This window comes from Budorcas taxicolor, chromosome 12 (assembly GCF_023091745.1).
Source record: "Budorcas taxicolor isolate Tak-1 chromosome 12, Takin1.1, whole genome shotgun sequence".
Classification (NCBI taxonomy): domain Eukaryota; kingdom Metazoa; phylum Chordata; class Mammalia; order Artiodactyla; family Bovidae; genus Budorcas; species Budorcas taxicolor.
Window position 1 is genome coordinate 75,586,667 of NC_068921.1, and position 17,709 is coordinate 75,604,375.

Below are 17,709 nucleotides of genomic sequence, written 5' to 3' on the forward strand. Positions count from 1 at the left end.
TGTGCACCCTTGATCACAGTGCTGCTGTAGTGTTATTGATGAATGCATCTCTTTTTCTTAATAATATCATTGAAGTATTATTGACATGCAGTTAAGTGCAAACATTCAAAGTGTGCCATTCTTCAATATGGGTAAGTTCTTAACCTTGTATATCCTATGAAACCATCCATGAAATCAAGACAGGGAACATATGTACCACCTCAAAGCTTTTCCCCAAGACTTTTTTCTTCTCTTTAATTGAAGAACTTTTAATTTAATTTTCTTTTTTATAATCGATTTACAGTATTATATTGCTTTCAGGTGCACAACACAGTGATTGAGTATTTTATAAATTATACTCCATTTAAAGCTGTTAGAAAATATTGGCTAGATTCCCTGTGCTGGGCAATGCATCCCTCAAGGCTTCTCTTTTAAACAAGAGTGGATCATCTGTGCTTCGGTTTCAAAGGGATATAAAGAAAGCATCTGCCTGGCTCATGAAGCAGGGTCAGATTTCACGCTGTTTCGAATGTGTAAACTCATGCATGACCTAAAACTTTTTTGAACTCTGCTGGATTGAGTTCCATCTCCCCTTTGTATTTTACCAAAATAACCGGGGATTCTGTCTCTCCTGTATCAGGTGTTTATCTGCATCTGTATGTTAGTTGCTCAGTTGTGTCCAACTCTTTGCAACTCCATGCCAGGCTCCTCTCTCCGGGCAAGAATACTAGAGTGGGTAGCCATTCCCTTCTCCAGGGGATCTTCCTGACCCCAGGGATTGAGCCTGAGTCTCCCACATTGGGCAGGGTGGGTTCTTTACCACTGAGCCACCTGGGAAGCCCTCAGATGTTTACAATGAACCCTAATCACTACAGATTCATGTCCCAAGAGAAGTTGAAGTCGGTTTCCTCTGAGACAGTAGGAAGCAATATTTTAAGAGCAGTGTAGCGTCTGAGGAGGTGACTATCCCTAACAGTTCTTGACCCATAGACATAATCTAGGAGTCCCTGAAGGGGGGAAAAAAATGACAATAAAACAATGTAGTTGTCAGTCCTAGCCTCCCATTTCAAAATTAAAACCCTTCAACATTTCTAAAGATCAGGGTAGTGGTAGGGAGCCGGGTAAGACGTGCCTCACAATTGAATTAATTTGCTTTGATTGTGTTTGAGACACTTGAAATGTAGAGAACTGCTCAGTAATGTAATCATGTACAAGGACTGTGTCTTGGAATTAATCTTCCTGCCAGTGCCTAATTGCTTCATTCCAGCCAATTTAAACAAATGGTCCTGGTGTTCCAGTGGGCTGGAGGAATTCTAATTTCAGCTGAGAGGATGGGACAGATGGGAGCTGGAATATGGGGGCTCCCCTCTATGGGTTCCCCACATCCCACCTGGCGATCGAAGATGAAGATACATGCATCCCTCCCAGAGACTGTTCTCTGGTATCAGAGACACCCCGAGGGTGGGGTCTCCCTCTGTCCCATGCTGCGGGAAGCCCGCCGGGTCCAGGGGCAGAGCGATGTGGACAAAGTGTGATTGCCGGCTGGTCTGTTGCTTCTCTGGCTCCTGGTTTAGGCACATGCCTGGGAATCTCATTCTGCTGCAGGGACCGTATGATTTAGAACAAATTAAAATCTTGCCACGCTGCAAGTTCCACATGGGTAGAATGAAGATAAACCCAGCTCACTGGGCTTTCATGGAAGGTTTCACAAGAAAAGGCCTGTAAAGGACTTGGGACCGTGCCTGGAACTTGCTCAGTGATGGTCCCTAATAATTATGGTGGTTGTCATGGTTATTATGTTTATTTATCTTTCTCTTTTATCAGCCACTTGGTCAGCCTCTTCTTTCCCTGGAGGCAGACTTAAGTGTGAAAGTCAGATCATAGAATTCGTGCAAAACAATGAATCTAGGAAGGGAGCGGGTATCACTCACAGCCACAGAGCCCTGGAATTCTGCAGCAGGAAGCATTCTTATGAACGGTCACATCAGCTCTCCTTTCTGATCCCTGGGAGCAAAGCAGACCATCTCCCGTGTTGCTTATCATGCAGTTCCCGGCTCACCAGCTGATGCCTCTCTTCTCAGGGTTTTACGAAGATCAACGCCTTCAACTGGGCAAAGGTGCGGAAGCTGAGCTTCAAGAGGAAGCGCTTTCTTATCAAGCTCCGCCCAGACGTGAACGTAAGTGCCTCTCAGGAACCTCCGTGGGGACAGGACTTGATGTTCCTCAAGTGAACTTGAGTCACCTTGGGGTGGAGTGGGTCTCACTAGGGCGCAGGTGGAACCTGCAGCCAGCAGCCCTCCAGGATTCTGCTAGTCTGTGCGGTGTGTCCAAAGGCTGAGCCACTCTACAACTGCCATCAGTAGACAGGGCACAGATGTGTGCCTGGGAGGAGTCACTTCCTTGTGCACAGACGTGTGCACATCTGACACCCCCCTCCCCAACCCCGCTTTGTAGTTGCTGTGTCTCCAGCCTCAGCCACTCCTGATCCTGTTCAGCATTCTGCCGTGTTCCAGGCCCTGTCTCTGCCCATCCAGGGGCCCCCCACCCCGACAGTGCATTCTCAGGAACTGACCCAGCCCCTCCAACACAGGCTGCCCACAGACCCTCTAAAGATGTTACTCACATGGCACTGGGTCAAAAAAGGAAGAAAGCATCTTCTCCTTCCACCATAAATAGGGATGGAGGAGGTGATGACAGAGCACTGGTGTCCCCAGCCAGAACTGGAGTACTTTTTTCCCATGGCGGGACAGAGATTATAAATGGCAGTCTAGGGTTATAGTCCCTTGGACAGCAAAGGTCCATCTACTCAAGGCTATGGTTTTTCCAGTAGTCATGTACGGATGTGAGAGTTGGACTATAAAGAAAGCCGAGTGCCGAAGAATTGATGCTTTTGAACTGTGGTGTTGGAGAAGACTCTTGAGAGTCCCTTGGACTGCAAGGAGATCCAACCAGTCCATCCTAAAGGAAATCAGTCCTGGGTGTTCATTGGAGGGACTGATGCTGAAGCTGAAACTCCAATACTTTAGCCACCTGAGGCGGAGAGCTGACTCATTTGAAAAGACCCTGATGCTGGGAAAGAGTGAGGGCAGGAGGAGAAGGGGACGACAGAGGATGAGATGATTGGATGGCATCACCGACTCAATAGACGTGGGTTTGGGTGGACTCTGGGAGTTGGTGATGGACAGGGAGGCCTGGCATGCTGCAGTTCATGGGGTTGCAAAAAGTTGGACATGACTGAGCGACTGAACTGAACTGAAGGTTTATAATCCCTTGGACAGCAAGGAAATTAAACCAGTCAATCTTGAAAGAAATCAACCCTGAATATTCATTGGAAAGACTGATGCTAAAGCTCCAATATTTTGGCCACCTCGTGTGAAGAGGTGACTCATTGGAAAAGACCCTGATGCTGGGAAAGATTGAAGGCAGGAGGAGGAGGGGTCGACAGAGGATAAGATATTTCGATGACATCATTGACTCAACAGACATGAGTTTGAGCAGACTCCGGGAGATGGTGAATGACAGGGAAGCCTGGCATGCCTTGGTCCATGGGGGTCACAAAGAGTTGGACGTGACTGAGCGACTGAACAACAACAAGGCTTATAGTAGTTTGGATACAGTATGGATGAAATGGGTTTTTATGACCTGACCTGGGAAGCAGGCACCCTTGGAAGTTGTTTTGTATGAGAAAATGTGTTTTGAGTCCAAAAGACTGTATACTGCAGCCTGACTTGTCTGTAAGTTGAAACAGAGCTGTGAGATTCCCCCAAAATAGCTGGGACTGCTGGGAATGTTAAGGACTGTGGTAACCTTTGTTTACATAAGCTTGCCACTTAAATTGGGAGCATTCAGTCTAGGACTAGAAAATTACCATATCCCCTTTCTCAAATCAAAGGACATGAATTTTTCAGCCTTGACTGATACTTTTGTGCTCCAGAAAAAAAAAAAAATGTTCATTTCCTGTATGGTCCTGGGGCCACCTGGAGGCTGGAATCTTACGATATTTAATGGAAGGAAGGCTTAAGCACAATATTCAAAGTTGGCATGAACCACCAGAGAGAGAATGGAAAGAAAAACTGTTTCATTTGAGGAGTCATAAAAGGAATTTTGATACTTGGGGTTTTTTTGAAGAAGGAAATGTAAGCCAAGTGAACAGAATTTGTTTATGAATTCAGTCAAAGGGAATGTTGATTTCTGCCAAGTGTCCCGTTGTCTGTCTGTTCCTCTAAGGAATTAAGTGGGGAAGAAAATGGTTGAAGGGTGACAATATGGCATCATAATGGAACACCTGTAATTTTACTCAGTATGTGGATTTATGGTCATGCCATAATGAAATAACACGGCTAAAACTTAATGGGACAAATTTGTTTTCTGCCCCCTTTCCTGTTTTTCAACTGAACGTCTGTGGAAATGGGAAAACCCATGATGCTCTCTTCTCTTTTTAGAGCTCGTACCAGGATACCTTGGAATTCCTAATGGCCAGTCGGGATTTTTGCAAGTCCTTCTGGAAAATCTGTGTTGAACATCATGCCTTTTTTAGACTTTTCGAAGAGCCCAAGCCCAAGCCCAAGCCCGTTCTCTTTAGCCGAGGGTCATCGTTTCGGTTCAGGTAAGGATTATACTTCCCATCTGCACGTTTATCATGGATTCATTTCCCTAAGACTTTCAAGTTATCTTCGAAGACAGCTTGGCAGATAGGGTGTTTGCTTGGTCATCCTAGAAGGCTCCTAGTTGTGTTCTCTTTGAATCTTAGATGGCCACGAGGCTGTCTACCCAGCCACGGTCAGCTCCCAGTGGAACTCTCTAATGCACAAAGAACTCCCTTTCTAGGTGGAAGCAAAAGTGCCTCGTTAACATTCGCTGTAGAGGAAATTCCCTGGCGGTCCAGTGGTTGAGACTTCGCCTTCTAAAGCAGCGGGTGTGGATTCCTGATTCAGGGGCTAAGATCCCACATGCCTCACTAGCCAAGATACTAAAACCGAAAACGCAAGCAATATTATAACAAATTCAATAAAGACTTGAAAAATGGTCCACGTGAAAAAAAAAACAACTTAAAGAAAGATTTGCTGTATCTTCACCAAAGGCTGTGCAGACTTGCCCATCGTTGCTTCAGTTTCTCTCAGTCTTTCAACAATCCTTGAGAGTCTGCTCCGTGTCAGATTCCATCCTAGGCATTGGCGTGTACGGTGACTAGAACTGTCCTGCTTTCGTGAAGTATACAAGCTCTTGGGATGGTTGCTCCATAACCAAACACAGGATTATTGGGTGGTTGGACTTTTTTTCTGTTATATGGATAAGGGATGTATCGAGACGGAGAAGGGACAGCAAAGCACAGGTTCTCCTGGGACTGCTTACGGGAGGAGGGGAGGCAAAGATGGCACAGGGCTGGGCTGAGTGTGACCTGAGAACATCTTGTTGTCTTCTCCCTTCCCGCCCGCGGTCTTCGTTGTAGTGGTCGGACTCAGAAGCAGGTTCTCGACTATGTTAAAGAAGGTGGACATAAGAAAGTGCAGTTTGAAAGGTAAGAGAAACGTCAGTGCTGCTTCTGATTGGAGAGGAATCGTTCTCGGTGGGCCACGGGTGGGCCCTGCCTGTTCAGTGTTAAGAACAGCTGCAGACCCTCACTCTGGGGTAAGAGGAAGCGGGCAGGGGGCAGGGATGGAGGAGGAACAGGAGCTTACAGAGGGGATACAGCGCTGTGAAAACCTACTCACCCTTGAGTCCTTAGATATTCGGGGATTTGAACTGACAGTATTTCTATGAAATCTTTTTTAATTGGAAAAGTTGCAAACCCTTTTCTTCAGTTTATTTATTTAATTCATTTTTATTGGAGTATCGTTGTTTACAATGTTAGTTTCTGATGTGTGCAGCAAAGTGAATCAGTTATACGCATATCTCCTCTTTTTGTATCCTACTCCCATAGAATCTACATTGCAGGTCATTACAGAGTACTGTACTGAGTAGAGTTCCATACAGTTTTTAACTCGATGAAGTTTGATTGAAGAGAAACAGAATTTATTATTATTGTTGTTAGCAAATGCTGGTAGCTCTTGTCATATGCCAGGCCTTGTCCCAAGTCCCCTAGACATATGAACTCTTGGAGTCTTTATACCATCTCTGTGAGGTCAGTGCTGTTTTCTTCCCTTTTTAAAGACTGAGACACGTTAGCTCAAAGATGCTGAGTAACTCGCCCAGGTCACCTAGCTCCAGAGCCCATTTCCCTTCAGCATTGTTCTGCCTATTGCTACTGCTACTGCTAAGTCACTTCGGTTGTGTCCGACTCTGTGCGACCCCACAGACGGCAGCCCACCAGGCTCCCCCATCCCTGGGATTCTCCAGGCAAGAACACTGGAGTGGGTTGCCATTTCCTTCTCCAGTGCATGAAAGTGAAGTCACTCAGTCGTGTCTGATTCTTAGCGACCTCATGGGCTGCAGCCTACCAGGCTACTCCATCCATGGGATTTTCCAGGCAAGAGTACTGGAGTGGGGTGCTATTGAAAGAAAAGGGTTAAAGGGGTGAAATGTTGGTTCACCAAGGACTGTTTAGTAACAGAGCTTCTCTGGTGGCTCAGACAGTAAAGAATCTGCTTGCGATGCAGGAGACCGGGGTTCAATTCCTGGATCTGAAAGATCTCCTGGAGAAAGGGAATGGCTACTCACTCCGGTGTTCCTACCTGGAGAATTACAAGTGTTTGTTTTAATGTTTTTCTTTTTTCCCTTGAACACATTAAAAAAGCATAATAAAACACAGAGAATACAGCAAGCATGCATGTTCCTACTACTTAGAATTAGCTAGTGACATTTTTAATATTTTGTTCCTGGGGTTTTATTTCTTCTTTTATTCGTAGCTATTGTGGTTATGGATGTAGTGAAAAATCCTCTTTAAGCAACAGCCTTCATTATGCCCCTCCTCCTCTCCCCAGAGGCAAAGTACCTGATTCATGTTACTTCTAATAGAAATATTCATGCACCCAAGAGAACAGGCAGAATTGCCCTAGGGATGTCCTTTTTCATTTGAATAAGCAGTATTACATTGTACATAATTGGGCATCTTGCTTCTTAAACCCTACCCTGAGTTGGAGATCTAGGTTCATTGTTTCATGGTATCATGAAAGTATTATTTTTAATTTATCTGATTCCCTGTTGACAAACATTCAGGTTGTTGGGTGTTTTGCTTTGCTGAAACAAACACGCTGCCGTGACCATCCTTGTATATTTGTCGTGTTTCAGAACTGGGCTTGTTTCTCCCTCCCCGTATCCAGAGACATAAGGTTCAGAAGGTTATTTGCCTGTTTATCTAGATGTAACAAACCCCATCATTTTTTCAGATGATTTAAATTAGGCTTTTGGGGATCGTATGAGAAGGGGCCCTGCTCTCTCCGACTCAGAATGTGGGTGCTCCAGAGCTTTGGTGTGTTACTTTGGAGTATTTTAAAGAAAAGCTGGATAGACAATGGAATTTATTCTCTCTGCAGTTTCATGTGTATGAATGAGCTTCCTAGGTGGCACTAGTGGTAAAGAACCCGCCTGCCAATGCAGGAGACATAAGAGACCTTGGTTCGATCCCTGCATTGGGAAGATCCCCTGGAGAAGGAAATGACAACCCACTCCGGTACTCTTGCCTGGAGAATCCCATGGACAGAGGAGCCTAGCGTGCTGCAGTCCATGGGGTTGCAGAGTCAGGCACAACTGAGTGGCTTAGCACAAGTGTGTGAATGCCTTAAAGGTTTCTAATGCTTGCTCCCTGGGAAGGTGGGGCCACCCACCTAAGGGAAAGAAAAGATTAAAGGGGAGGTGTTAGTGGCACTGAAATCTTCTACTGTGGAGTCTGTATATTCATTCCTGGGGCAGGGCCTTTTCTCTGAACCGAGGGCTGCGAAGGAGTCAGCCAGTTAGTGCCAGTGGCCTCTATTACAGAACTGATCTACAAAATCATTACCCAGAGACACAAATTGATTTCATATCATCACACCATCGCTTGCAATTCAGAGCTTTCCCGAGTGCAGCTACCTTCTCCCTCCTGGCAACATTTCCCATAACTAGAGAGTGGGCGTTCAGTAGCTGGTGCTCCCGACCAGCTGGACCAATCCAGCAGAAGCTAGGGATGCCGAGAACTAGCTCAAGGTTGAAGCAACCCCTGGATCCTACGGGTGTTGCCGAAGGGGTGGCGGGGTCTGTTTGCAGGGATCATTTATCCAGACTACTTTAGGTGCCTTCACTATTGAGTGCTTCACTACCAAGTGCTGTTTTTGTTTTTGTTTTATTAGCAACAAAAAAACCCATAAGTCATCTAACTTGGTCTTTCTTGTATGATTTCTCCCAGGAAACACAGCAAGATCCATTCCATCAGAAGCCTTGCTACACAGCCATCAGAGCCAAATTCAGAAGTGCCAAAACAAGTCAGTGATGGTGTCAGTCGCTCTCATAGCTGTTTGCCACCAGACGTCCTCTGCTGAGGACCGGGTCTGCTTTTGAGGTCTTCGTGCTTCACCCTTCAGGGGTGTTTTCTGGGGAGTCGAGTTCTGTGCTCTGACCCTGACCAGACTCAGGCTCTGCGCTCCTCACCCCTGAAGCCTGGGCTCCAAGACCCTGGCCTGTATCCCTGCCCCTCTCCCTCCCATGCCCTCGCTCCGGAGGATGTTTCTCTGTTGGCCTGAGCTCAGCGTAGGGCTGGTGGGGCCCCCCCAGAGCCAAGCCCATCCTCCTCCAGCTGTGGCCGGGCGTCAGGAACGTAGTTCTCGAGGGATGGGTGTAGCTCCCCTTCGGTGCCAAGGTCAGAACCTCACGCTGGCAGAGGACTGGGTGGCCAGTTCCCAGGGCTCGCGTTACACGGCAGCGCCCGCAGTTGGCAGCCGAACCCATTATCACTCTTGCTCTGAGGGTGGCCAGAGCTGGTTTGCCCTGGAGCTGGTCTCTGGATGTGCTCTCAGGGTTTTCTCTACAGGAGAATAAGAGCTTTGTTGGGGAAGCACACGAAGGCGGTTTTCATTGTGTGACTCCAAAGAGAGCTGTGACCAGCTCATTCCTGCCCTTGGGCATTGAAACAAAGGTGGCTTCTGTCATTTGTCTGAAATCCGTGTCAACTGGCTTTCGGGGACCCTGGGCGGGTGCCTTTTCCTCTGCCCCCTGCCCCCAACACCACCTCGGGAAGCTCCCTGTGGGCGGGAAGGGCGCTTTTGTTCCAAAGAAAACTCAGGAGACCCCGGGTCCTAGAATGCTGAGGCCCTACCTCACTTGGGCTGCCGGGGACCCTGAAAGAACATTCTGGAACCTGGCAAGACACCCCTGGGAGGGCCCACTTAGAGCCAGGGCGCCTTGTTCCAGGACCGGAGGGTAGGCTTTCTCAAGCTTTCCTTGGCCACTTGGTGCGCAAAGCTCTGCTATTCAGTTAGACGCTGCGTCTTGCTCGCTCTCTCTGCGCTGGGGTCTCACGGCTCCCTTTTCTATCTCCCCCCATCCCTTTCTCTTACCCCACCCACCCCGCTTCTTCCCCCAGGCTCAGCAGAGTGGCAGCCTGACCCTCGGAGAAGGCTCTGAACCCCCGGGCGGCCAGAGCTGCCCGCAGGGCGGGGACCTGGCCACGGCGTCGGCCGAGGACGCTGAGCGGCAGCGCGGCCCCGGCCCGTCCAGGAGCCCGGCCGGGAGCACGAAGGGAGACGGGGCCAGCGGGGCGGCGGCGGAGGAAGACGAGGAGCTGGTTAAGGACAGGCCCCAGCAGAGTAGGCCGCGGCCCCCGCAGCCAAGCACAGGTCCAGCATCCGAGGCTGCCCGAGGCAGCAGCGCGTCCATTCCTTTCATTGACTGCAGTGACGTAGACAGTGAATCCGACCTGCTCAGGGAGCACGCGTCCCAGTCCCAAACAAATGACAACTATGAGGCTGACGTGACCAGTGGCGTTTATCTGCCATCCAGGGATGATAGGCGAATAGAGGCTAGGCCCCGGGCTGCCCCTCACCCTGCCAAGTCCTCCCGGCCCCCTTCCAGAGAATTCCTTGATGATGACTCAGCAGACCTCAGCTTCGATCTGAGTGGGAGCCCCAGACTCCCACGACACAGCTCTCTGATAGACGAGATGTTCAGAGGTTCAGGCGGTCACAGTCCTCTGGCCACTCCCTTGTCTCCCAGCAGCAGGAGTTCAAGTCCAAGTTTGAGCTGGGACAGGACCGGGTCTCAAGGCTATGTTTCTGAAAACACACATGACCACAGAGAGAGAAGTGTGGGAGGAGAGAGTTTCCCAAGCCAGGAGCCCCATTATGAAAATGGTTCCCCTAGCTCACAAAGGCCATACTTAAGGAATCTGAGATATAACAAGTCAGAGACAGATCCACTCATTCTTAGCCAAGTAGCCTCAACCCCGGAGGCAATGGATATGCCTGATGGCCTTGGAAAGGGAGGCCTGGCTGGTTTAGGAGGTAGAATGCTAATTAATGGTACACCTCTCATGGGTCCAACCTCAAGGATGGCGCGGTCAGTGGGTGCCGCTGGCAAGGCACCTCTGCAAATGACTGAGGGCTCAACCAGCAGTGGGAGTGAATCCGGCGATTCAGATTCTGAAATGGTGAACCCTCTGAGCCGGCCCCTGGTGTTTGGCAATCCAGCCGTGCTGAGCTCCCCCTCCAGGGTGAGGACAAAGAAGTCCTTGGGTGGCCTGCCTCTGAACCAGGAGATAGTGGAGGATGAATGAGGAGACAAGAGGGCCAGTCCCCAAAGGTTGGAAACCCGGTGTCCCGAGTCCAGGGTTTCCCAGGGGAGGATGAGTCCTAGCTGCTTGTTAATTGGTAATTGACATTGGTCACAGGGAGTTTTGGGCAGACGGGTTTGGATAGGCCATGCCTGACTTCTCAAATCTTTCAGACTAACAAAACTTCACGTATCATGACAAGTTTCTCTGATTATACCAAGAGCTTGTTTCTCTTTCTGGTTGAAGGCGAGGAAGAAATACTGTTACGAATCTGATCCTGTGTATAGTGTGTCGTATTTACTTGGAAATTTTCTACGTATGTTCAATCATGTACACAGATCATTCTCCCATTTGGTTGAGTGTTGGGACTAAAGTGTCATTGAGGTCCCAGAAAAGGTGCAGGCTTTACTTTGAACCCCTTCTTTAAAAGGAGGACTGCTTTGTTATACCTCATAAAGTGAGGAATTGACAAAATTCAAGGCCCAGTGTAAGTTGGTTGCTTGTTGAGATGAAGCATGCTTGAAATATTAGTGAAGACTAATGAATATTTAAATCAGAAGTATGTGGAATTCTTTCTCTTCTTTGCAGACTTCCGGTGAAATGATATAAATCCTCATGAACTATAATTGGCGTGGGATTGCTGGTTTGGTTTGAGTTTGCTTTCGTGAGTCAAATGTTAGTGATGCTTGAAGAAGCTGTAACTGGCTGTCAGAACCTCTTGGTGAAGCACAGAGATGCTTTGGAGTGATGACACAGGAGAAAGTAAGATCTCGAAGGGTGCATGTGATTGTCACCAAGAAGTTAGCAAACCCGGCGCCTGCCTTTGAATAGTGCACTCTGCTGAGAAGGACTATTTCCCAGTCTCATGGCCTTTGGTTGATTTTTATGCATATTCTTAACATTCACACTCTCAGGAACAGTGTCTTCTCCCCGGATCAGTGACTTCGGGCTGTTTCTCTGTGCAGGAAAAAAAGAAAGTGGAAGTAGTGAGAGGTTTGGTTTCTTTTTAAATCGTCCCACCTATACTAGTGCCTTCCACCGAGTATTCCTGCATTTCAGATGGAAGGTGGTTTGAACTTGCATTGCTTCTCTGCCTTAGCGGCACTTTGGAATCAGCTGAGACATTTTAAAAATGGTTGCTGCCTGAGCCCTGACCCTAGAAATTGAGATATAACTGCTCTGGAGTGCTTCTTGGGCTCCCCAGATGGCTGTGCTAGGCAGCCAGGGTCATTTCTCGGCCGGATGCTATTGCCTTCTAGAAGCTAGTGGAATGTGATGAAGGTGTTAGCTGAAGTGTTGGCTTGCTTGCCGAATAAGAAAAGCATTACAAATGAAATGTTTTTTGGTGTTTTGGAACTTTGCCTGATCTTTGGTACTTTTTAGTCTTTGGTACTTTTTTTTTTTTAAGATAAATTGTAGAACAAAAATTTTAGATCCTAAGTAACTACAAAACTATTGGAAAGAGTTGTAACAGTGATCCATCCCTGGGGTGCCGCCTTGCCAGTGGCCTTATAAAAACTCATCATGTGGCTTTGTCATGAGGAAGCGCTAACTAAGCATGTTTAGAAAACTGAGTAGAATTTGGCAGCAGCGTTGAACAAGCAAAAATATTGACAGACCCTGTGGTTCACACGTGACTGTCTGTCCACATGAATGTCAAGACATTGGTTTTAAAGATTCTGAAAACTTAATCCATTTTTATGCACACTTTGGCTTTATCTTCCTAGTCATTTGATTCAGTGCATGATTGATGAATCAAATTGATTACTGGATAGCTTGAAAGATGTTCATTGAAGTAGTCTCTTCATGTCTTGCTTTAGATTTACATATTTAACAGAGTCACAGAATTTTAAAACCAGAAGGGATCTTAGCGGTCACCTTGGTTAAACCTTCATTTATTGTTGAGAAACATTGTTCTGATGAAGATAAGAGACTTTGTGCTGTTCTATAGCTATTGCATGACAAAGCTAAAACCAGAGCCTTCCTCTGGACTTCAGCGTTTTACTCTTTGTGGCATCTTAATGCACTAGGAACTTTTGGATTCAATGTTTTATCTTTTTCTCGTGTGGATTCATAATTAAAATCATGAAGACTAGTAATCATGTAGGCTTAGGTTGTTAAGAGTCCATACTAGGTAAGAGGAACTTCTGCTTTTTATTTTGTGGGATTTTTACAGTTTATATCCCAATTTGCTTTTCCTGTTTTGAACTTAGAAAAAGATGTCAACTTGCTATATAAAAAGTAGTCAAGTGTGAGTTAAACGGAGTCACCTTTGGAATCTGTGGTTTTATTTGTGAAGGTGGTTTGCCCAAATGAGTTTTGTTTTCACCTCTAATCATATAGCAGTCTGATCATGAAATATGGAGGAGCAAAAGGTATGAACTTACCCAGCTTAGACTGTGAATCATCAGATGTAAATCCCAAAGCAAAACATATTCCATTAATTATTTCGTTTTGCTTTGGCCTGAAGAAGTAGGCTTTTATCTAAAGTGTTTTCGAAAGCAACTGATCCACAGTGGTGTGCGCAGTTCCATATTGACAAGATTTTCCGCTTTTTTTAGGGTCACTGGGAGGGTTTCTCTCAGGTTGGTTTTGTACCAGCCAAACAACTCAGTTTCTGCTTCTCAGCCAGTCTTTGTGAGAGTGGCAATTTTGCTGTGGTTCATGGTGCTTATAGGAAAAGAGGGGCACAGGCGGAGGGGTATAGTTTGTTCAAAAGCCCCGTGTTCTGAAGTGCTCAGAATATTCACTTGTTGCCTCTGGGAGAGCTTGCCTGCACTGCTGGGGGAGTCAGCCTAAGCATTCTGTGAGCCGGGCAGTAGAGCCAGTTCACTGAGGTTAGGTTGTCCGGGAAAGCCAACAGCCTCCACCCTCCCACCTTCCATGCTCCCTGCCTCTAGCGAGACTGGTCCCCAAGCCCTTCTCTGGCCTTTGCAATCTCCCTGTGTGGTCTAAGAAGGGCAGACACATGCATGAAGTTGAACTAAGTGCAGGGAGGTCAGAGATGGGCCTGAGTATAAACAGAATGGGCAGCAGAGATGAGAGACCCATGAATTCTCAGATTTCCAAAGGGTTTCCCAAGACCTGTCCGCCAGTTTTTCTAAGGCAGTAGCCAGTGGAGGGGTTGCCTGCATCAGCAAGGAAGCCAGGTCTTCACGTCGTGGCTGCTATATGCAATGATGTCTTCTTAAGGCCTCGGATGGAAAACAAGCCAGATATAGAAGCAGAAATGTTCAAGCCACTCAGGGCTACTCCATGGCCTTCCTGCATTAGTATCTTTCGCTCGGTAATATTTCAAAATATGTAAATTATAGACCCTTTTGCGGTAGATACTTTGTTGTTGCTCATTCGGGGCAAGATAAAAATGCAAGAAATTCTCGTGGCATAAAGAAATGCACTTATGAGTTCCAGAACTCAACAACCGGTTGCCCTGGCTCCTTTACCGGTCATCTGTATGCCATTGATGACATTTTATTAGACAGACATTTAATTAAAGAACGTCTGTGGGCCAGATTCTTCCCTGCATGCGTGACTCATTTGGAAACTTCTCACGGATTTATCTCACCAAGTTGTGCTGCTGTGGCCTGCACTTACAATGTGAATAATTCCCACTTGAGTCTTCACAACCACTTTGAAGAGTCAAACCAAGCAATGTGTTTTGTTTTTTTTTTTTTTGCAAAACCAAAATATAACATGAGCCTCATTAAATTTCCACCAAGTATACAAAACCCAGCGGGTCCACAGTTGAATCAGAAACCCCACTTGCATCTTAGCTCTCGAATCAGTTTGACTGTGTTGTCAAGCAGTTTCTAAAAGAAGAAACAATTAAAATATTAAGATGCCATTTTAAATTTTGTTAAAACTGGTGAACATGCATATCAGCTTCCCTTTTTCCTATCTTTAACCAGCGTTCCTATGTTTTTAATCAACTTTTTCCACTTAAAATGCTATTCCCTACCTCAGCACAGTATGTTGCTATTGTTCAGTTGCGCAGTTGTGCCCGACTCTTTGTGACCCCATGGACTGCAGCATGCCAGGCTTCCCTGTCCTTCATTATCTCCCACGGTTTGCTCACACTCATGTCCATTGAGTTGGTGATACCATCCAACCATCTCATCCTCTGTCACTGCCTTCCTGTCTTGCTCTCAACCTTTCCCAGCATCAGGGTCTTTTCCATTGAGTTGGCTCTTCGCATCAGGAGGCCAAGCTATTGGAGCTTCAGCATCAGCCCTTCCAATGAATATTCATGGGTTTGGTGACATCGAAGTCATTAGTGAGTAATTGGACTGCAGGTAGGCCCAGCCTTAAATTAAGCAACTTGGGGTCCTCCTCCTCATTAGGTTTGAGTTTATTTGCTTCTGTTTCGATCACTCTTTTTTGTCTGAGTCCTTATTTTTATTAACCAGAATTTAAAGAGCTCTCTGAGTTGCTTCCCCAAGAAAGGCTTTTTTGTTCTTCATCTTCTCCTTTGTACTGTATAAACATCCATCCTTTGAAGAGCTTAATGACTCTAATGCTGGCCTTCCTCTAGTTTTACGGTGATGAAGCTCCAGTTGACTTTAGAAGAACAACATGGATTTGAACAATGCAGGTCCACTTACGCTTGGATATTTTTTCAGTAGTAAATAATACAGCACTACCCAATCCAAAGTTGGTTGAATCCGCAGATGCGGAAGTGTAAATATATAACAGAGGGCCGATTCCAAGTTACATGTGAATTTTCTACTGTTCGGAGGGTCTGCACCCCTGACCCCTGCAGCACTGTCCAAGGGTCAGCTCTCTTGCTGCAGATTTTACAAATCAAACTGCAGAAGAATCTTCTAGCGCAACCTCTGCAATAGAGTAAGTTTCTTTTAACCTGGAAGAGGTGGATGTTTTGAAATAAGCCATTGCTAATAGCTCTCAGATGAGTTTTAAAGTCAGCCATGTTTTCCAAGCTCATAAGAACGTATAGAAAGAAAGGTACTAGTGGCTGAGCCTCTACAAGAAAGGAATGATTAAAAAACTTGCCTCTGGTGACATTTAAAGAATTCACTGGTGCTGTGTTTTCCTTGTTAGTCTAATTCCATCTGTTTCTGTTTAGTTAAGTGAAATGCAATACAGGGAACTCTGGTCTCTAGTGTACACTGTGTATACCTCTAACACCAGTTGCTGGTTTCTAAATTGAAGCCATAACTATTGGATCAAAATAAGCATGCCGCTTAATGTGGCAGCCTTTTTAAAAATAAAAAAATAAACATCATCATGAAAAGCAAAAATACCCATGATTTGGCCTAGTATTTTAGACATCAAAGATCAAAAGTGGCCTGATTTCCACCTGTTTGGACACATACTTGGGAAAGGACTATTACTGTTTCCTGGGAAACTTGCGAGATTTTGAGTATTTCCGCTATGAATGGAAGTTGCAAATGTTGATTTATATGCCATAGATATATCTGAAAGGAGATGAGTTGAGTCTTGTGGAAACAAAAAAAGGTCTTGCTTCATAAAATTTCACCACACATCACTCCAGAAAGCATAGACAAACCCTCCAACATGGGGAGCTTTTTTTTTTTCTTTTCCAATAAAAGCAGTTAAAACCCTGGCGGAACCTGGAGTAATGAGAAAATCTTCTTTTCCTAAAAGCTTTAAAAATCAGAGACCCTGATTTGCTCAGGATCGTTTCCGTGTGGACGGACTAAATGGTGCAGACATCACAGCTTAGCCTGAAAACAGCCTTTGGCAACCTTCTTGGCCTCTGGTGTTTAGCTGTAACTTCTGGTAGAAGACAGCTCCTTGGCATCTTGGTGTGGGTGTTAGATCAGGTTACCCTGATATGTCTTGGGGTGGTTTTACATTTGAAAGTAGGAGGATTGAAACCTCATAGCAGTTGACATGGATTATCTGATCTAAGGGTGTACTCAAGAGCCGGTGTGGAAGGTTAGCTAGCTCCTAGGCAGATACTGTTGATGTAACCATGGAAATGGTCCTAGGAATTGGGTGAGCTTGCTGCTAGGGGCCAAGTGCAAAGACTTGAGGCTATTGAAGAGTAGTAGTTAGAAATCGCTGCCAAATGCAATGTAAACCAAAATAGTAAGGAGAGAGGGAGGATCAGTGTGTGTGTGTGTGATGTGTGTGTGCGGTAAAAAGGCATCGAAAGAGGTGGAGGTTTTAGTTTGAGAGTTTGAAAGCAATGCTTTTCCTTTATTATAAATTGGGGTTGTTGACTGCCTCTCAAATAGGAAACAATAGAGGGATCATTTTGGAACCTGTGGTGGGCCTGTCATTTTCACAGATGACCTTTCTGGCTCCTGAAACTAGGCCAACAATTGCTTTTTCCTGGGCCTGGAAGTTCCTTTGTAAGAAAGAAAGCATTTGTCACTCTGCCCACAATGGTTTATGGAAAGACCAAAGATAAGCCTTCCCTAGAGGACACACCCCCGCTGCCGTCTACACTTGCACCTGAATGGCCAGTGGGTTCAGTCCCTTGCCCTCACCTCCTTTCTGCCTGGAAAGTTGCCATGAGAACCTAACTAACCCCATCTCACAAGCTTGGCCTTTATTAACCCAATTCCCTTCTGTTCTTTCTGTGAGCATATTTAATGTTTTATTAAAATTTCTAATACGCTAAGTTAATTTTACAGTAGACAAGGCTGGGGACTTCATTCTCATTTTTGTCATTTGTTTAATCGAGTTGAGAAAACATTTTTCTGTCGTGCCATGGTATGCCCTGGATGGTCAGCATGTACCTACCTAAAAGAAAGCTTTTTTTTTTCCCCCAACGTTCTGTCTTTATCCTCAGAGCATGGTGTACCTTCTGTTCCCTGCATTGTTGGAGCACTGTTTGACGTCTTTTTTTTTTAACATGACTGAATACCAATTTGTACTTGGAATACCTGTTTCTTCTAGAATACAGTGATCCTGCTCACTAAACAGCAAGCTTTACCACGGAGACATCCTGAGCGGTCTTGCTCAGTGGTACCGTATTTCACTAAAGGTGGGGAAATAGAAGATGAACAGAACGGACTTCGTTTTCCCGACTTCATCTTCTTCAGGCCTGCATTTCATACTGT

General features: G+C 45.9%; 1 protein-coding gene across 3 annotated transcripts in view; it reads left to right on the forward strand.

Moving 5' to 3' along the window:
- FARP1 (FERM, ARH/RhoGEF and pleckstrin domain protein 1) overlaps positions 1–17,709 on the forward strand; it is a 304,622-nt gene that overhangs the window by 241,950 nt on the left and 44,963 nt on the right. For all 3 annotated transcript variants that reach the window (XM_052649975.1, XM_052649976.1, XM_052649977.1), the window contains exons 9-13: positions 2,061–2,156; positions 4,422–4,585; positions 5,429–5,497; positions 8,300–8,375; positions 9,473–9,725. In XM_052649975.1, the coding sequence (XP_052505935.1) occupies positions 2,061–2,156; positions 4,422–4,585; positions 5,429–5,497; positions 8,300–8,375; positions 9,473–9,725 (658 nt within the window). The remainder of the gene's footprint in view (positions 1–2,060; positions 2,157–4,421; positions 4,586–5,428; positions 5,498–8,299; positions 8,376–9,472; positions 9,726–17,709) is intronic.